This window comes from Medicago sativa, chromosome 1 (genome assembly GCF_051527215.1).
Source record: "Medicago sativa cultivar Bolivia chromosome 1, Bolivia_mono, whole genome shotgun sequence".
NCBI lineage: Eukaryota > Viridiplantae > Streptophyta > Magnoliopsida > Fabales > Fabaceae > Medicago > Medicago sativa.
In genome coordinates this window covers 80,272,845-80,294,442 of record NC_140749.1, presented here as the reverse complement: position 1 = coordinate 80,294,442, position 21,598 = coordinate 80,272,845, and the positions used below count along the sequence as shown (strand labels likewise).

At 30.9% G+C, this 21,598-nt stretch overlaps 2 protein-coding genes and 1 long non-coding RNA gene across 3 annotated transcripts; all 3 read left to right on the top strand.

Moving 5' to 3' along the window:
- Positions 1-9,662: 9,662 nt before the first annotated feature.
- LOC146957959 (uncharacterized) lies at positions 9,663-11,235 on the top strand. The gene is made up of 2 exons (XR_015024495.1): positions 9,663-10,151; positions 10,787-11,235. It is a non-coding gene; the product is annotated as an uncharacterized LOC146957959 (long non-coding RNA).
- A 1,187-nt stretch (positions 11,236-12,422) lies between these two features.
- On the top strand, positions 12,423-13,681 carry LOC146957958 (uncharacterized). The gene has a single exon (XM_085729005.1). It carries the CDS (start codon positions 12,533-12,535, stop codon positions 13,646-13,648), a length of 1,116 nt encoding a protein of 371 aa, XP_085585131.1. The 5' UTR covers positions 12,423-12,532; the 3' UTR covers positions 13,649-13,681.
- A 2,649-nt stretch (positions 13,682-16,330) lies between these two features.
- LOC146957957 (protein S-acyltransferase 24-like) lies at positions 16,331-19,773 on the top strand. Its single transcript, XM_085739622.1, has 3 exons — positions 16,331-16,586; positions 16,940-17,036; positions 17,812-19,773. Exons 1-3 carry the CDS (start codon positions 16,368-16,370, stop codon positions 19,647-19,649), a joined length of 2,154 nt encoding a protein of 717 aa, XP_085595748.1. The 5' UTR covers positions 16,331-16,367; the 3' UTR covers positions 19,650-19,773.
- The last annotated feature ends 1,825 nt before the right edge of the window (positions 19,774-21,598 follow it).

Here is a 21,598-nt window from a genome sequence, read left to right as displayed (position 1 = left end):
TATATATTGATTTCTTTCATGTCCATTGTATATAGAATGTTGACTGTGGGCTAGCTGTGACTGACCAATTGACTAGGGAAAAATAAGTTTGATTATTCCTTACTACTATTTCAAGTAATATTTACCAATCTCCATAAAAATGGAGACTATAGGTCTTCGGAAAATGTTAATGAATCATGTTAATTGCTTGCTCCACACCAAATAACAATGTGAAGGTTGATTGTAGATTATGACTATTTGATGGAAAATGCAGATATTGTTGTCTATCGTTTGAAATACCGTAAATGAAGCCAGTGATGCAAAATTAAACAAGCTAACTCTACTCTGTGCCTGTGGTTATATTTTGATATACAACATTGTGTCCTTTCTCTATTGCCTCATGTTTAGAAATAATAAAAGTAATGAGTTATTATACAGATAATTAAAAATGTTTATGACATGATAAATCATTTAGAACTAAAGTGATTGAGAAGGAAAAAAGGAGAGATAACAATGGATTGTGGTTCTTGTAAACTAAGTGCTTTTAGAAACTGAACTGAATATAATCTATTATGTGGTAATTCGAAGTAAGTCAGGTTAAGAATTGTTCCTATTAAAAATTGAACTTATTGAATGATTCGTCATAAGATAATTTCATTAACCACTTGAGCTCAATCAATTTGTTAATAAACCATCTATTCTAGTAGTCTTACTAAAATACTAGTTTGATAATTATGTTAAACTGAAGGGAATTATTGTTACTAGGTTGATGCAATTCATACTAATTATTAAGGCTTAATGATCTCTCCAAGACATACAAAGATTGTGACAGTCAACTTTTTTTTTTTAGGGAATTGTGACAGTCAACTTGTAGGTAGATTCATGCTAGTTATTTAGATTAATGATAATGGTGTTGCATGAAAATGCATAGTACAACAATGTTTGGTCATACTAGTATAAATGGAATTTGAACCACATCTCATGGAGTTTGTTAAATATTACTCCCTCCATTTCAAAATGAGTGTCGTTTTAGTCAATTGCACAAAGATTAAGGAATGTAATGAAATAATTATTAGACATAACACTTTTACTAAACTGTCCTTGCTTTATAAGAAAAAGACAAACTTAAAGTTGCATTAAAAATTGTGAGAGAAAAGTTGGAGTATTTGTTGAGGGTAAAGTTGGAAAAAAAATTAAAGTTGTATTGGAAATGTAAAGTGACATTCATTTTGAAACAAATTTTTTTGGCTAAAGTGACACTCATTTTGAAACGGAGGGAGTATAAGAGTTTACTATCTTATACCCACCAAAAATATTACCAAATTAGTATAACTTGTTTAAAATATTATCTCAAAAAAAGAAAGATTAAAAGTTGTTAAAAATGATCATATTTAAAATAGTATTTTTTTTTCTTTTAAAAATATGATACAACTAGGCCTATATTATGCTTCCAAAAAAATAACTTGGCCTATATTATGTCAATAAAATAATTAATAATCATTATTAATTAATATTTTATTTTATGTTAAATATATTTTAATCCTTATCAAATTACGATATTTCAAATTTAACCCTTGTAGAAATTTTTTATTCGATTCTAAAATGTGTTTTACTCATTTAATGGGGACTAAGGGACGGAAAATATCAATTGTTTTTAGGTTTAATCATAATATTGGTCCTCTTATTTTCACTCACTCGTGAAATTGGTCCATACTTTTTTTTTAAGGGAAATTGGTCCCTAATTTTAAAATCACGCAATTTTGATTCATTTTTCATATTTTTAACTCGTGCGTCATACGTTCCGATGATGTGAAATTATCACGAACTATGAAACTATCAGAAAACCCCTAAAAACTTCAATTTGAATATGATACATCAAAAAATCTTAATTTAAAAAATATGATAAAGAAACCCAAACTTTGTGATTTTTTAAATGGAGGGATCAATTCGAGTGATTGAAAATAGAGACCAAACTATAATTAAGCCTTGCTTTTATAAAAATGAGAAAACTAAAAACTAAAATCTAAAATTGAATTTTTTTATAAAAAAAAATTTAAAACAAAATCGAATATTTTTTTATAGGAAATAAATTAGAAACATTTGTTTTATAGGAAAAATAAATTAAAAACATATTTAACATTATGATATTTTTGGATCTCCTCAAAAAATAAATAAAATAATATTTTTTAAAACAATCTTTAATCAAAGATTTCTGCAGTTTATAAACCCTCTAACCTGTACACCAAAAAAAAAAAAAAAAACCCTCTAACCGTTCCTTATTTAAAACCCTACGGCTCCTCTCAATTCTCTCATTCATTCTCTTCCTTCCTTGCGACTCGACTAGGGTTTCAGCAGCCTAGCTTTTTCTCTTTCTTCACAAGGTAACAAACCCTTCCCTTCTATTTCGTTCTGTTCTTATCGATCAATGATCAATGTATTCTTATCATGATCATCGATTCATTCATACGCTATTTCATGTTCTGTACTTTACTTTACATCTTCGATTGATTACATAATAATGCTTTTGTTTTTCGTGTTTCTCATAATCTCATAATTTTAGGGTTTCCAAAACAGCAATGGCGGACGTCGAAACGCATTTTCAATCACACAACAATCAACAACAAGCAATCCAGAACGAGGAAGAAGTTGAAGTTGAACTGAATCTGCGATACATCAGCCACAGAGACGCTGATTTGGTTTCAAACTTCATCGCTTCTCATGGCTCCGAAATAACTCTGCCTACTTTCAAGTCTCCTGAAGTGAAGGGCTTGGCATACACAACCTTGGCTGAACTTTTACTTCTTCTCAAAAACCATTCAATCTTAGATCTCCTTGACAATCAACGCTCTCTACTCATTAAGTTACTGGAAGATCTTCACCATACATTTCGTTTTCGTGGATCTTGGCTTGATTCTCTTAAGATTCTCATGTTCGAGAATGCTACAAACGATTCTCGCACCTTGAAAAAACTGAGGGGACTTGAGAAAAAGTTTAATGAAATTATGCGTAATTGGCCGAGAAAGAGTAAAGGGACTGGGTTGATGCAATCCTTTAGGAAATTGGTCAAATATCATCTTAAGGTTGTTATGGAAGATAGGAAAGCTGTTTCCGATGCCAGAAAGTCTTTGAACTTCTTCTATCCTATTTAGTGTGCTTTTTTATTTTGTTATCACCAGTCAGCACTAGACTCCTATTTTGATTTGCTTTCTTTTCATTTTGTTATCAGCACTAGGCTCCTATTTTGATATGCTTTATCTGATATAATCTAGGTTTTCATTTTAAAATATGTTCTGAATGATATCATCGTTTGATTTTGCTTATTATGTTTGTTTCTCGTTTATATTATCATTTTTCTATAGATTTTGATATGCTTTCTCCTCCACTTGTGTGTGTGAATTTACAACGACTATTGTCATTTCGTCTATCCACAAACAAACAAACAAAATTCAACTAACACTAGAGTTCAGATACAATGATTTGACTATATATGAATGGAACATTGTATTACACTTTTTACTCATTTATAACTAGCTAACAAACTTCTAAAGGAGCACAGATTACCAAAACTTCTAGCTGAATAACCAAATCTACAACATGTCCTAAATTCTAACGGTTCTATTAAAAAACCAAACTCTGCTACAAGATATATCAATTTGAAAGTAAAGATCGATAAAATCTAAATCGATGCTCTTTAGATACAGAGTTTGACTATCTATGGAATATTGTATTAACGCTTTGTAGCTGGTAGGACTAATAATAAAGATGATTGGGATGATAGTCAAATACACCGGTTGCATTTTGTAACATAAAATTCATAACTAGATAATAAACTTCCAAAGGAGAACAGATTTAAAAAATAAAAAAAAAATATACAGTAGGAAAATGAAGGCAGGCGGAACCTCAATTCTAGACCTTCATTTGCATCTTTGGATTGCCCATTTATCTTATATAATGATATAACCGAACGACTAGATTTTCATATATATGTTTTCTATATGTTAATATGAGATTATTTTCCAAATAATAATATCTCTATAATGAAACATGTAGCTGATCTTGGTGCACAGGTTATAGCAACATTTTAGTAATTTGAACTAAGCATTGGCCATGTTTTGTCAGAAAACGATGAGTAGTATTCCATTGCTGGAAAATTTGATTGAGATTAATTGGTTCTCAACCAACCAAATTTGTTGAAATTTGAGCTTTTGAGCCCGAATTGATTTTAACACTCAAATTTGTTGTTCAACTCACGTTTACAAAAATGTATTTAAACGTGGATCACTTTATATTCAACCCACTTTTAGTCAGAATCAATTTTTACAGAATTAATTCACTCAATCAATTTTTGCCACGCGGAACCAAATTTACACTTACTGTGTTGAGTTGTCTTCTCATCTCATCTGAGAGGATAAATTTAGAGTTTCTTCAAATGCCGCGCCTCAAATAATGAGGAAATGAAGACAAAAGTGAACTGGAACTAAGATACATCAGCCTCAGAGACGCTCATTTGGTGTCAAAGTTTATGGATTCTGATGTGATGACAACCATACAACTTTGCCTGCTATGAACTCTCTTGATATGAGATGCTGGCATACACCTTCTTGGCCAATCCTCCACTTCTCAAGAACCAGTCACTCTTAGACATCATTAGCCTAGCTTCTTGCAGATTGATAATGGAGTAAAAGATTGAATAAAATAAATAAATAGGAAATCAATAACCTAGTTGAGAACGAGCATCGTGCCCCTGCTGAAAATTTAGCTGACATGTAAAAAATGTGATGGATGCAAGCCAGCAAAACTTCCCCTTTCCACTAACTACCTTGGACTAAGCTTCTCATTAAACTATTTCGCCAATGACTTCAATTTTCATCTTGTGCAATAGTTTTATGTTCAATATATAAAACAATATTCTGATTTCTCCTGTATTGGGTTTGGTGTTGACAATTGTGGATCGGAACCGTTTGTTCAAATTTCGCTATGCAACAATGTTGTAAGCTGCTATTTCAGAATATTTTGTACTAATTAGCATACGGAACAATTACAATTTGATCAAATTGCGCTATTCAATAAGGCTATGATGGTGTTATAGATGCTAATTAATAACACTGACGGAGTTTTGATCATACATCTTCCCACGTTTGAGAATGAAATGGAAAAGGATGTAGCAAGGGATCCTGCAAGCCTCATAGCTTGATATTTACTCCGTTACAATATTTACACATTTCTGCTCAAACTTCTCCATATTTGTTCTGTTTTCTCACAATACCCAAATGCCCCACATGAGGCGATGAGTGGAGTTCATTTAAAATAGAACGAATGCCTGCTAATTTTGCAGACAATAGAAACATGTCTTTATGCCACAAAAAGACTTGGCTAAAAGAGAACCCAATGTGTGAATTAGGACTTATTTGAATTTTTTTTCCCTTTCTATAAGCTTGAACATAATGCAATAATAAACATGTGTGCCTATCATTATTTGATCAACCTTTCACAATGTCAGTGTTTAATAAAGTTCTTATTTGATATTTGTCAATCTAAATAGTTTTCCTTTGATTCGATGTATAAATTTTGTTTGAGATACCTTTCCCATTCTTCTCTAAACTCTGAAGTTAGATTTTGGCATAAATATCAGAGCTAGTTTGTCCAAACCTTGCAAATCAACCAAGATAAATAAAAATGTTTATACATCGAAGAATGGGAGAATCCTTGCCAATCTAAGCTTTATGTCATTTTGGGAGAATCCTTCGATTTCAATTGCGATTTTACAATTTTCATTTTTGTTATCTCATATCAATCCTATAAAATAGTTGAGTAAAATCTTCGATTTCGATTGTGATTTTACAATTTTTTATTTTACTATCTCCTTACGATTTGAAGCAAATCTCAATTTTGACAATCTTGTCCCTCAAACTTTTTTTTCAAATTTCATAAATGAAAAAGAAATACTACTCCATAAGTTTTATGTCTTGCAAATTTTCTCAAATCTTAGAAACGAAAACTTACGTAAACCCTACACGCTGATCACAGTTATTCAAGCTCAAAATTGTAACAGCTTCGCATGTCGATTTGTGTTCTCTTACCCTGATTTTCAACACTACACGCCACAAGATCAAAACTAGAAAAAATCTCCCATGTTTTTTACAAAATAAAATTTATCCCTCTCAAACTCATAATCTCTAAAAAACCGTTCTCTCTTTATTTTTCTAAAAATTATTTGAAGTTAGGATCACAACTTCACAAACATAGATCTAGCCACCTTTCAAAAAAAAAAAAAACGTAGATCTAGCTTGATTCAAAAGCCGCCATCATCTTCACCAACAATTCAGAGACTAAAATGGTTGTTTGGTTATTATTTTGCAACATTTTTTCTTGGTTAAATAACCTATTATTGGTTATAATAAGGTTTGAATCTTAGTTTTGAATTGTGCTTAACCAGCTGAGTTATCATCCGGAGATACAAACTTTTTTTTTACTCAAACAAGTTATTTTCTATGAAAATATTATTTATCAATTATATTAATTAATTAAACAATGAATTGTATTTGGAATATTTTTTTTGGTAGTGTCCGAACCCAGATCTTGCATATATTATGCATTGTTCTTACCAACTGAGCTAAGTTCACGCATAGTTGTGTTTGGAATATTATCATGAACGAAATGTGTTGAATTTGTTTGAGTAAAAAAAATGAATACGGATATTGACTCTAAACAGATTGCCGTGATACTCACGCAATTAAAAGAGGGATAGCAAGTTTCGTATCATATTTTTTTTTTTCCTTCAAAAAAAAATTCAGTTTTTTCCCGAATTTCCCGAATTTTTTTTACGATTTTTTCCCGAAAATTTTTCAGTTTTAATTTTCACAGTTTTTTCCGATTTTTTTTTTACTTTTAATTATTTTTTCAGATTTTTTTAATTTAAAAAAGAATTTTCAAAATTTTGAAAAAAAAAATTTGAAGGAAAAAAAATTAGTCCAGGGGTATTTTTGTCAATTCCCATGCCATTATGGTAATTTTGATGACGTGGCAGTCATTAACTGGGTCAAGGGATGAATTTTTAACTGATTAAACTTTGCAGGGGCAAAAAAAAGGATTAACGATTGCAAGGACAAAATTTTAAGCGAGCCCTATTTGCAGGGACGAATCACATATTAAACCCTTTTTAATTTTATCTTCCCTCAAGAGTCTCATGTTTTCACATGCTTTCTCATTTCCTGTTTATAACTAGTAAAAAAACCCGTGCTAACGCACGGGTACAGTTATAATTTGAGAATTAAAATTTAATGCATATTTTAATTACCAATATGACATTAATTATTTATGCTACTTTTGAGTTAATTTAGTTAGTGATAACTTATCCCGTGTATTTGAGTTACTTTTGTAATTTGCCCATTTCTCTCATGTATTTACGTTATTTAGAAAATTTTAGACAATGCTCACTTATCCCCTGCATTTTAGTTGATGAGAATTCAATGTCATTGTAAAATTTAAATGAGGTGATATTCTAAATAGTATGAACGCTTTATCATGAACAATTATGATTTGATGAGGATTCAATGTCGACATAAAATTTAAATGAGGTGATATTCTAAATAGTATGAACAGTTTATCATGAACAATTTTGATAAATGACAACATGTCCTGTGTATCAAAGTTAGTTTAATCAACATGTCCTGTGTATCAAAGTTAGCTTAATCAATTCTGTAAATTTATTAGCTAAAAATTGTCAAGTGCATTTTTGAGCAATGACAACTTGTCTCGTTTATATCAGATATTTTAAAATGTGTATCAGTGACGACTTCGCCCATGCATTAGAGTAATATTTTTAAATATTGAGCAATGACAACTTGTCTCGTCTATATCAATTATTTTAAAATGTGTATCAGTAATGACTTCACCCATGTATTAGAGCAATTTTTATATTTTTAGTAGGAACATTTTTTTGTTAATTGCATGTATCAAATTTAGTTTAGTTAGCGACAAACTTATCCCGTTCATTTACATGACTTTTGAAATTTTAGTCAATGCTCACTTTTCTTATGCATTTTAGTTATCAACAAAATTTTATTGAATGTCCACTTATCCCGTACATTTTTGTTGATAAGTGTTCAATATCATTGTAGAATTGAATTGAGGTGATGATATTGTCAATAGTTTAAATGTTTTAACAGGAACGGTATTTACAAATGACAACTTGTCTTGTAAATCAAGGTTAGTTTAGTCAACGACAAATTATCATGTGCATTTGATTTATTTTGGAAATTTTAGTCAATGCAGTATATCTCGTGCATTTTAGTTCATGAGGGTTCAATATCATTATAGAATTGAAGTGAGGTGATATTATAAATAACATGAACAGTTTAGCAAGAATAATTTTTTATAAATAACATATGGTTCCGTATATCATAGTTAGTTTAGCCAACGACAACTTATCACGGACATTTACGTTTCTTCTAAAATTTTAGTCAATGCCCACTTCTGCAATGCATTTTAGTTATCTACGAAATTTTAGTCAATGTCCACTTATCCCGTTCATTTTATTTGATTCCTATTTAATATCATTGTACAATTGAATTGAGGGGATGATATTATAAATAGTTTAAACGTTTTAGCTGAATCAATTTTTTTTATAAATGACAACTTCTCATGTAAATCAAGGTTAGTTTAGTCAAAGAGAATTTATCTCGTGTATTTGATTTATTTATGAGATTTTAGTCAATGCTCACTTATCCCGTGAATTTTAGTTAATGAGTGTTCAATATCGTTATACAATTGAAGTGAGGTGGCATTTTAAATAGCATGAATGTCTTAGTATGAACAATTTTTTCATAAATATCGTATCAACTATGAATATCTTTGATATTTATTAAAATTTAATAATTATATTAAAATTTGTATCAACAATAACTTTTCAACGTTTATTTTTTATTTTTCTTTTTAAATCTTTATCAAGAACAACTTGTCTTCTATGTAATAATTTTTTATTTTATCTGTCATATATCTTTATGTGTTAGGTAATTAATTTCAATTAATGAATCAATCTGATGCATTGAATATGTGTTTAGTAGTTTATTTCTTTCGATCAATATTATAAGAATAAATCATATTTTAGATTTATTGAATAATTAATATTTTAGAATAAATCACACTTTAAACGACTATTGAGTTTTAATGAATAAACCATCAAATTGGTCATTTTCTTTTCAAGACACTCTCAAATTAGTCAATCATTCTATTTATATTTCAAAATAATATTTGTTTTTTTTCAAAAGTTTCTTAATTAAGTCCTTCGTCTTGTGAGAATAACATAAAAATAGAGATTTAATTGAACTTTGCTTATACTTTTGTCAAAAGTTGCTCAATTAAATAATTCGTTGTGTGGCATAAACAAAGATATAAAGATTTAATTGATTTTTTTTTTGACAAAAACTATTTTTAAAATTATTAATAGAGTGAGTTGAGTAATTTAAAATTACTTCAAAGGACATGGAACAAATTGGTAATTTACTCATTAATTAACTATCCCATTAAAAAATATTAATTAATTGTAAATTTGTTTGGTAAAATTACACTTTTAGTCCCTTAACTTTATTTTAGGTAACAGTTTAGTCTTTTATCTTTTTTTCATTTCATTTTTGTCCTTTTGATCCATTTACATAAGAATTTTTAAGCTTAAAATTTTGATCCATTTAATTAATTTTTTATTTAATATTATTTAATAATTTGTTTATTTTTAACAAAAACCTATCAGTTTCAGCAAAGTCACGTATTTTCCCTTTCTCTCACCCTCTCTCGCCTGAAACCCATCCATTTCCATTCACATCTTATTCCTCTCTACCATGAACCACCGTCATCGCCAATTTCCGACCAGATCTACATCTTTCCGGCGACCTTTACCAAAAAAAAAATACATATTATTAATCACCTCATTCTCCTCTATCTTTCTATCCAATTAGATTTTCAAAAGGAAACATCTTGAGAATTTCTCATTTTTAAAAATGAGATTTCCGGCCACCGTTTGGATGCACCACCACCACCACTAAACTAATCTATCCATTCTATATAAAACATGCTTTTTTATTTCTCCAATTTGTCATAGTGATTTTTCAGACCGCCTGGACCATTGACAATTTCCGGCCAACCACCGCATCGGAGTAGTGTATTTAATTTTCTTGGTAAATCGTCCACCTCTCTTCTTTGTAAATCCATCTTATACATGGTTATGTGATTTTGTTTAACTATATGATTTATCTTTGTTTGTTTACCCAAATCATTAAGATTTGATTTTTATTTCAAATCCCAACCTTTGTCCTGTTCAAATATGAAAATGAACATGTTGTATTTTTTGATCAATTTGACATGAAAAAAAAATATGCTCTCACTCTTCCCTCACAAAAAAATAAATATGTTATCACTTTGGATTTTGTAACAATAACAATAAATAATATTAGATTTAGAGTTCTGTAAAAAAAAAAAAAAGATTAGATCTAAAGCAATAAAAGAATGGTTATTTCTTCTTGATCTGGATTTTCTTTCTTACAAAAGAAATTATAATATATTTTACAGAAGAAATTATAGATGTTATATTCAGTTGTTGGAGTGTTTACTTGCATCTTTTTTGCTTCTAGATTCTGTTCAAATTGTTTTGTATAATTTTCATAATGATATAGTTGAAGAACCTAAGAAAGAAAAACATGGTAGTATGTTAAAGAAGATATGAACAAAATAAGAGAATAATGAAGAATGCATGTGTTTCTAAAAAAATGGTGTTATTGTCATTTACTTACCCATTTCCTTCTTGGTTTTGCAGAGTTGAAAATCTTTCAAGTTTTCTGCATAAAAAAACAATCATCAGTTAGAGATATCAAAGTTTAAGATTACAAAGGGAGGAGGAAAATGAAGAGCAAAATGATAGAAATAGAAGAGATGTAGACAGAAAAAGAAACTGAAAAAGGGATAAATAGTGTGAAGAAAGAATGAAGGATTGAATTTCAAATTTGAATTTCAAATTTGAGAGCCAAAATTTTGCAGAAGGATTGAAATTGAAAATGTTTTAATGGTGTTGAGAAGTGTGATATTTTTGACATATATTGAATAAAATAGAAGAGTACAAAAAGTGGTATGGGGCAAGTTAGTACATGACATTAGTTATCTTTAAGTGATGTCATCCAATTTTTCAATGTAGGAGAACAGACCAGATTTACCCCTAAATATGGGAGATTTACATCAAAAAGGATAAGGGCATAAATATATTTTCCACGTTCTAATTGTTCAATGTAGGATAATAGACCAGATTTACCCCTCAATATGGGAGATTTACATTAAAAAGGATAAGGGCATAAATAGATTTTCCACAACATAGTTTTTTCTTATATTAAAGGAGATATATCGGATTTGTGGTTGAGACATTTATTATGAATTTTATCGTCCTTTCTATGTTTATGCATTTAGATTTTGCTTATACATTCTTCTATCTTTGAATAACTATTTCTTGATGCAAAATGCCCGCAAGGATTTTACGAACTCAACTCCTAATGTAGAATGTGATTGTGGAAAAGCTTACAAACCTATGAATTAGGTGTCTCTTCATGTCAAACTCGTGTTTGACACACATGCCATTCAAAAAAAAAAAAAAAAACGAGTTTGACACACATGTGTCGAAACAATGATGAAATGAAGGTGAAAGACTTTAGCATAGTTATTTTGGAGTTCTTGATGAAACAAAATACTCAAATTTGATACACAAATATACATTTTTTCTCAATTTAGATATTTTATTTAACCATCCTTTCAACAAAAAAAAAGATATTTTATTTTAATAATAATAATCATAAGAAATAAATATGTATTGTCGATTATGTTTTTTACATTGAAAGTGTCATTGTATCCTTATCACTGCCGAATACGACGGATATTTTTTCTGTAGTTTTTTTTTTTATAGTTTTGTTTGTGTGTGTGTTAAGTTAACACTCCTTTTCTGGAAAAAAAATTAAATTTTATATAAAAAAAAAAAATTGTATAAAATATTATAAGAATCTCTCCCAAAAAAATAGAATTTTTTAACAAAACTTGAATTAAAATAGTGACCAAAAGTAGTGATTGAAAATTTTAAGGACTAAAAGTTGAAGAAATTTTTTAGAGATACTAAACAAAAAGTTGATATATTTATTTATTTTTTTTGAAAGAAAAAAGTTGATATATTTATAAAGACCAAAAACATATATATCCCATTAATTATTCTTAATATAATATACGTTTACTAAATAATCCTTAATTTCTTTTTTGACACAATTCTTGGAAAATCATATAATGATATGAATTGAACATCGAAGATAGTTATCAAAGAGACGAGTTATTTTTATATGGTTGTAGATGGACAATTGGACATGGGCATCAAGTCAGTCTGATAAATGATCCGTGGGTTCGAGGTGTTCACGGTAGCTGGATCCAATCCCCACAAAGCCAAGATGTGCATAGTTTATGTGTGTCTGATTTGATAGCTGACGAGGAACGAGTTTGGGACATTGATAAGATTGAATCTTTGTTTTCAGATGATATGGTGCAAGCTATTCTCGACACACCACTGTTTGCGGAAGTTCAGAATGTTAGAATAACTTGGATGATGGAACGTAACGGGAGGTATACTGTTAAGACTGGTTATAAACTAGCTATGATGGAGTTGTTACACACTGATCGGTTTCATGTTGAGAGAGAGTGGCATAGAATCTGGAAGGTGAATTCCCCCCATAAAGCACGAAATTTGTTATGGAGGATTTGCGGGGGGTGTGTTCCTACTCGTCTCCGACTTCGATCACGACATGTACAATGTGAGGTGATCTGCCCCTGGTGTGATACAGCTGTTGAGGATGATTGGCATGCTTTTGTGGGCTGTATGGTTGCACGTGAAAGTTGGTATTGGGAAGGACTTTCGACTGTGCTGCAAACGCGAGTTGGAACTCATAGCAGCTTGGCAGATTTTGTTTTTGACATATGTTGTTCAGAAAGCCGAGACATTGCTGGTCGGGTGGCTTTACTTCTTTGGCAAATTTGGGCTGCACGTAATGATGTCATTTGGAATGACGCTCATCATACTTCAACAAGCATTGGGAGGACAGCATTAGATGCATGGCAGCAATGGCAAGAGGTTCATAAACATCCATCACTATCGGTTGTGCAACATAACCAGAATAGAGTGCAAGGTAACAACTCAGTTTGGGAGAAACCGAGCGAGACCTGGTTGAAGTGCAATGTGGATGCCGTGTTCCATGACCGTAACCATCTTACATCTTTTGCATGTTGTGTTAGAGACTCCCGGGGGCAATTTATTCGGGCTCAAACGAAATGGCAACGGGCAAATATGACTGTTTTGGAGGGGGAGGCAGTAGCCTTACTCGCCGCTATTCACTTTGCTGATGTGAACAGATGGGACCGAGTTGTCTTCGAGTCTGACTCTGCTACTCTAGTGCAAGATCTGTTATCTCCAGGACATGGTGATTCAGAATTCTTTGCGATTGTTTCTAATATTATTTATCAGTTATCTTTACATTCCAACTTCAAGGTGAAGTTTGTTAGGAGACAAGCGAACATGGTTGCTCATACTTTAGCTAGGGCGGCTTGTTCTTGGGCTAGTCACCGTATTTTAAATTCTTATCCTTCTTGTATTGAACATTAGTTGATTAATGATAATAGTTAACTTTGTTTTGGTCAAAAAAAAATCAAGGAAACGAGTTATCTACCCAAGTGGGTTTGAAGTGTGAAATTAATAAGAAAATACAAAATTTGCAGTTGCATGGTATCCATGATAGAAAATACAAAATTTCAAACATTATTCAACACTTAATAAGAACACTCCAAACATTGTCACTTATTATAAGAAATGGTATACAATAGCATTTACCAAAATAACAGCAAAAAACAGAATTGAATGCTTTAAGATAAGATGAGTTGGGCAAATGACTGGAGTAGCAAATATCAAATGTAGACTCTCAACCTTAATTTGAAGCAGTTTTCTCATCAATCCAAAAACATTTGATATAAAATTTGAAATCTTACCAACTATGAAGCTCAAAAGTTGAAGTGGAAACAAAAATTTGAAAACTCGGATTGAGAGAGGAACAAACAAAAATGTTGCACTTCAACATATGATAGAATCCTAAACAACTAAAACATCACTCAGAAGTTTTTTATCCGTAACATAATATATGAATTATGAAGACCGGATTGGTCAAAGGAGCGTATATGTAGAAATCTTAGAATTCAATGTCTGAACTGAACTAGATTGAGTTTTAACAGGTTGGTTTGGTTTTATGTTCGATCCAACACTCTATGGTTTTAATGCTATTTGAACACAAAAAATTGACAACAATATGATATTTGGGTATTTATATGATGAAAAGTACTTATTTTTGTCATTTTTTAAAAAATATTATAGAAGAGAATTTTTGTAGCACAAAATTGAGTTGTGTCGTTAATCAATTTCACTACGACAAAGTATGCGGTGTTAATCAATTGTTTAACATTAATATCTCATTAACCACTTTGACTATTTCATGAATCACAAAAATACAGGACATCAAGCACTTACTTTACTTAAATCTTGGTACTTCTAATGAAGTAATCAAATTGATTAATGAGATGTATGTTAAAAAAAAAGATTAATATCATAAATTTTTGTGGTTAATGAAGTCATGAAATTGGTTAAAGGCACAACTCAATTTTTGTGTCACAAAAATTCTTCTCTATAATAGTTTTTTTATATAAAAAAAAAAAGAATATTGAAGAAAAGAAACTTCCAAAAAATCAGCATCTTGAAGAAAATAATAAATAAATAAAAGACTTAAATGTGTGTTTAGTCCCTGCACTTTCACTCAATTTTGGCTTTGGTCCTTGCACTTTTTTTTTGGCATTTGTCCCTGCACTTTATAAAACTTTTGGCTTTAGTCCCTCTGTCAAGTATCTGTTAAAAAAAAACCAAAACTAACGGTGGACCAATCATAGCACGCCACGTGGCACACTAAAAGACAAAAAAAATCAACTTTTTAATTATTATTTTATTCCTTGCACTTTGGTATTGGTCCTTGCACTTTCAGCATTTTTTTATATTAGTCCCTGCACTTTGGCATTGGTCCCTAAATTTATAAAAAAAAAAATTAAAAAAACATTTAATGAAATTATTATGTTTCATTATTTTTTATGCGCTAACGTTAGAAAATTATTAACCGTGTTTTTTTAATGAAATTTTGACTTGGATTAAAACTAAAAATATAAATGTTTGTTGCTTTCAAGTTATAATAAACTAATCATGATTATTTATTTCAACGATACCAACGATATAACAAAAAAAATATAATCTAATTTTTTTTTAATGACACCAACAACGATCTTTATTATAGAAAAAGTTGTTTAAGGGTATAATTTAGATAATGAAAAAGTAAGTATAAATATGCTCATAGTTTGTTACACTTTTTAAATTATAAATGAAAAAACTCAGACATATATATATATATATATATATATATATATATATATATATATTCATATCGTGTTTGTTATATTTTTTTAATATTTAAAATTTAAATTTATCTATTTGTTATATCTTATATGTGTAATTTGTATTCAAAATTGAGGGCATTTTTGAAAAGAGAAAACCCAGCCAAAAAAGCTGAAAGAGGGTGTTTTCTTTGTATATAGTATAGATAATCATAAAAAAAAAAATGAATGTGATACAATTAAAGCTTAATTTTTTTCAAAAAGATTTTTTTGATTTTATTTTTTTATGATTATTCTCAATAAAAATAATGAACAAAACAATAATAAAACATAATAATTTCATTGAATGTTTTTAAAATAAAAAATAAAAAATTCTTGGACCAATACCAAAGTGCAAGGACTAATATCAAAAAATGCTGAAAGTAAAAAGTTGATTTTTTTTTGTCTTTTAGTGTGCCACGTGGCGTGCCATGATTAGTCCACCGTTAGTTTTGGTTTTTTTTTTTTTTAACATATACTTGACAGAAGGACTAAAGCCAAAAGTTTTATAAAGTGCAGGGACCAATGCCAAACAAAAAAAAGTGCAGGGTCCAAAGCCAAAATTGGGTAAAAGTGCAGGGATCAAACACACATTTAAGCCTAAATAAAAACAGTATAGGTGTTGTAAAGAATTATTTTGCTGGTAACCAAAGAAAAGAAAGCAATTCTAATTTCAATATTGATGACATGCCAAATATTGACAAGAGAAAAAGAAGGTTGGACACAGTCACAGACGCAAGCCAAAAAAGAAGGCTGGAAAGTGGAAACATTCACACTCACTAATGTGTATTTTTAGAAGTTGCACAACTAACTAATAAACAAACACCAACCGCTCAGTTACGGTTAATTCAACCGTTGAGGTTATGGCGTTTCTGCACCGAATCGGGCTGAAAACCGCGTCATTACAATTTCGAAGATGTTATACTCACCTGCTTCATGCTTCTTTCTCAAATTCTATTCCCAAACCTAAAACTCTCCCCACGGTAATGCCATATTCGCATTCGCTTTTCCACAATACTAGACCCATAAATGTTTCTCCAATTGTTTTAAATAGCGTGAGGTGTTATGTTGCACCCGTTCAGGTAATTTTACAAACTTCTATAGTAGTTGTAACTCGGGCTTAATTATGAAATAAGAAACCAATGCATGAATCTTGCGTTAGGAACAATCGCTTTTCAACACTATCGAAATTGTTGTCTTTGCTATTGGGAATGTGTTTCATTGTGATTTTGATATCGTGACAATCTTGTTTTTATTCATGTAGTGTACACAAATCATGGTCGTGTGAATCAATGGTACATATCATGTCGTGCATTTTGTGTTTGTGTCTTTAGTAAGCTTGAGCATTATCCTTCACGTTCTGTGTTTGGTAGCTTAGCTCTGTATGGTTGTGTTGGTTGACGATGTTTTTTTTGGGTTTTCTTTTTCATTTCAGTTTCAACCAAAGCCCAAGAATGAGGATCATGACACAGACGAGCCACGGATGAACGACCAAATCAAAGATGAATATGTCAAGCCCGTGGAGGATGATGGTAAGCATATAACAATAACTCCGTCATTTCTTTTACCACCAGACCAAATTCAATGAAGTAGCACCTTAATTATATTATCTTCATCCTTAAACATGTCATGATAATTTCGTCCCTTTTTATATGATATTTTTTTAGTTTTTAACTGCATTTATTAAATATCTTAAGCTAATATACTATTTTTACAGCTACCAAAAAATACTTTTATAGTAAGACAAATTATACATCTTTTACAAAAGATAAATCTTAAAAGAAGAATTTGAATATTCGCTTTGTAAAAGAAGAATGAAGGTTTAATATTAAGATTGTGATTTTGTGGATAAATAATCTTCACTCTAAATCTTTACTTTGGCAACAATAATTTTCCTTTTTGGTGAAATGATCCTCTAGTAAAGACACAGAGATTGTTATGGATGAATACATTAAATATATGTAAGATATACTGTTTTCTTTTTTCTTCCACAAAATGAAGAATACATTGTTAATGTAGTTAAAATTTGATGTTAACCATCAATTCAAGTCTTTTAATTTTTTTGGTATTAACCATTACGTCAAATCTACAGTTTTGTTTTATCAAAAAGGCCAATCAAGTCACTCTGCAATTTCAATCTTTAATGTTCAAAGAGTTTTTTTCTTTTTCTTTTCCACTATCAATGTTAATAGTTTTACGCCATCAACAATTTTATATGTGAATTTACAAGTAATTATGATTAAAGTCAAACATTTTAATTGATATGACATTTATTTGATTTACCGATATTCTTACTTAATGGCTAAGCTATGACATCCGAAATCGAGGTTGTAGAGGAGGTTCAATATGGAGATCAACAATCAATACCATCATCTTTCGCCGGTGGAGTCGCTGAAGACAGACTCCAGAAGGATGTGTACATTGCGACTGCTTATGGGGATTTAGAGAAGCTACGTAGATTGGTGGAGCAAGAGGGTTGCCTCGTTACCGAGCCTGATGCTACGGGTTATTACCCGCTTCAGTGGGCTGCACTCAACAACCATACTGCTGTTGCTCAGTACATCATTGATCATGGTGGAGATATAAATGCAACAGATCGTAGTGGCCAGACGGCATTGCATTGGAGTGCCGTTCGGGGTTCTGTTGAGGTCGCAGAGCTTTTACTCAAAAAGGGTGCTCAATTGAATTCTGCTGACAAGTATGGGTATCAGACAACACATGTTGCAGCTCAATATGGTCACACATCTTTCCTTTACAACCTTGTTTCAAAATGGAATGTTGAACCTGACGTTCCTGATAATGAAGGAAGAACCCCCTTGCATTGGGCTGCTTACAAAGGTTTTTCTGATTTAATTCGTCTTTTGTTATTTCTTGATGCAAATCGGGGGCGTATTGATAAAGAAGGTTGCACTCCTCTCCATTGGGCTGCTATTAAAGGTAACTTGCAGGCATGTATTCTATTAGTACATGCTGGAAAAAATAAAGACCTAATGGTGACCGACAATACTGGCCTTACACCGGTGCAGCTTGCTTCTTATAAGAATCATAGAGAAATTGTTTTTTTCCTTGAAAATTACCGGAGACGTCTTGAAAAACGCTTAGACTCTAACAGCCCGCTTGGAAAGATATATAAGTTATTCATCAATGTTATTAGTACACCCATCATTTCCATTTCGAAACACCGATTCAACACTTCATTTTCTCTCGATATCTCTTTTTCAATCAGATCACTAACTTATTACATCTATCACATCACTTTCTTTATCTCTACCTCTCTCAAGGTGTCAAATATCATTTGGATGTACAACGAATATTTTCCTAAATTATTAGGACTTTGGAGCCTAACTTTTGTGTTATTGGTCACCTATACTCATTGCGTCATCCTTGCAAAAAATATACCAAAGTTGACATCTGCAGCTTGCCTTTTTGCATGGTTTGGAGTGTTACTAGCTACTGTTGGGTTGGTGATGTCTTGTAGGTGTAGCACCAAGGATCCAGGTTATATTGGAATGAATGGGCATGACACTCAGAGTCAGAATATTAAAGATAACGAGCCTTTTTTGCAGTATAAGATAAATAATCCTGCTTTGCTAGCTGGAAATTGGTCCCAAATTTGTGCAACATGCAAGATTATCAGGCCTCTTCGTACGAAACATTGTGTTATATGTGATCAATGTGTGGAACAATTTGACCATCATTGTCCTTGGTTGTCTAGTTGCATTGGCAAGAAAAACAAACGAGATTTCTTTGCTTTTCTTGTTTTAGAAACTTCAGCAATGTTGGTTACTGGTGTAGTTTGTCTCAGGAGACTAGCTCATTCTCGCCGTCCTTCTTCATTTGGGTCATGGATTAAATTTGTTGGTTCAATATTCTTTCTAATTGCTGATTTATTCCTCTTCTGGCCTGCGTTGGATTTAACAGTTATGCAGGCTAGTAATATATCAAGCAATCTTACAACAAACGAAATGATAAATCATGAGCGGTATAGCTACCTTAAAGGTCCAGATGGAAGCTTCAGAAACCCATACGATCATGGTATCAAGAAGAATTGTTCTGATTTTTTGATCAATGGGTACAATGAAGATATAGAGTATGTTGAAGAAACAAATGGAGACTCTTGTTCTCATAATGCCAAGGGCAACTGAAATTAAATGGCTATGTTGATATTAATGTAAATTCAATTTTGTTAGATTACATTAATTCAATTTATTGCGCTTCTTTTCTACCAAAAATAATATAGATCATCTCGGGTGAGTGTTAATTGTTTTACACGGTAAACAATCACAACAATTACATGTGTGAATTTAAAAGTAATTATGATTAAAGTTAAGGTGGTTTGGGGGGATTGTGCGGAAAAAAAAGCCAATTATATATATATATATATATATATATATATATATATATATATATATATACTTTTTGTTTTGTTTAGTTTGTGGAAAATTACGATGAGTCAAAAGGTGTCAAGTCTACTTGCTAACTATTTAATATTCGTAAGATACATCATATTTTTTGACAAAATGTTGGATACATGACAATGAAGTAAAAATCCTTTACAAATAGTTTGGTTAGTATTGGTACATGCTCAAGAGAGGAAGTGGCAAGATTTTTTATGTATAAGTTCCCTTCACAGGAGATAATCCAATCAAAGGCAGTGACACAAACTAAATATGGATACAACTTGTAGATGGCATTCCATATTTTATTTGTCTTGTTGTTAGAATCTAGCACATTCTGTTTGATTGAGGTGGAAAGGTTTATTTATATCCAAAACCATATCATATGCTCCAATGTTAGCAATGAAGGAAGGCTATTGCAATCTATTTTGTGGAGTGGATAGATGAGATTAGACAATTTTATTGATTAGACAATTATATTTAACTTGCGCTAGTGTATTCTGAGCTCATGTTAAGTCACGCTACGTGACTTAACATGCGTTAGTGTATTATGAACGTGACTTAAGTCACGCTCCACTTAACACTAGCACAAGTTAACTCACGCTAGTTGGCCGGTGAAGAACAAACGTTTTTCCAACTTTGGTCAGCTTTTCAACATTAAAGAAACACGTTTTTTACCACTTTCACACTTTTTTTTACCACATTTATGTTAGATACAACCTAGGTTTCCATTTCTACCTATATGGTGAAACGTTTGTTCAAAAAATTTAATGAATAAGTTCAAAATTATTGTATGACAATTGTTGTAATGTATGAATTATTAATAAAATAAGATATTGTTATATGCATCAATTTTATTCATTTATTTTATATTTTCTTTTATTTTCTAATATTGTATTTACTTTTATTAATATTTGTATTTATTTAAAGAATAATATCGAATCAATAATTTAGATTAATGTAAACAAAATAATTTCAGAATAATGTTAATAAAATAATTTAGATTAATGTAAACAAAATAATTTCAGAATAATGTTAATAAAATAATTTAGATTAAAGTTAAGAAGTTAATTTAGATTAGAATTAATTCATGCAACGTGACTTAAGTCAAGTTCATAATACACCAACGCATGTTAAGTCACGTAGCGTGACTTAAAATGAGCTCAGAATACACTAGTGCAAGTTAACTTGCGCAGCGCAACTTAACTTGCGCTAGTGTATTTCTGTTCATAATACACTAACGCATGTTAAGTCACGTAGCGTGACTTAACATGAGCTCAGAATACACTAGCGCAAGTTAAGTTGCGCAGCGCAACTTAACTTGTGCTAGTGTATTTCTGTTCAGAATACACTAGCGCATGTTAAGTTACGTAGCGTAACTTAACATAGGTACAAAATACACTGGCGCAATTTAAGTTGCGTAGGGGCATTTTGGACTTTTACTTTGGGACTGAGCAATACTGTTTGGGTAAAGAGCAGGATTCAATTGTCAATGTTCGTGCTTCATAAGAACGTAGTCATTTAGTTTTGATACTTCGTCAAGTTAGCTCAATTGTGTCAACATGCTTTGCAAAATTATATTTATTTATGAAACATGTGTCTTATCTACCCATAACTCAGTTGTTATTGCCTCCCAAGCGAGCAAAATAAGCTCAAATGGACCATAAAACCTTGGACTTAGCTTCTCAAATGTATTT

Excerpts from the sequence above, each read along its gene's own strand:
- LOC146957958 (XM_085729005.1), top strand. The coding sequence starts at position 12,533 with ATGGTGCAAGCTATTCTCGACACACCACTGTTTGCGGAAGTTCAGAAT.
- LOC146957957 (XM_085739622.1), top strand. The coding sequence starts at position 16,368 with ATGGCGTTTCTGCACCGAATCGGGCTGAAAACCGCGTCATTACAATTT. Across the intron at positions 16,587-16,939 it reads GTTATGTTGCACCCGTTCAG|TTTCAACCAAAGCCCAAGAA; the intron begins GTAATTTTACAA and ends TTTTCATTTCAG. Across the intron at positions 17,037-17,811 it reads CAAGCCCGTGGAGGATGATG|CTATGACATCCGAAATCGAG; the intron begins GTAAGCATATAA and ends TTAATGGCTAAG.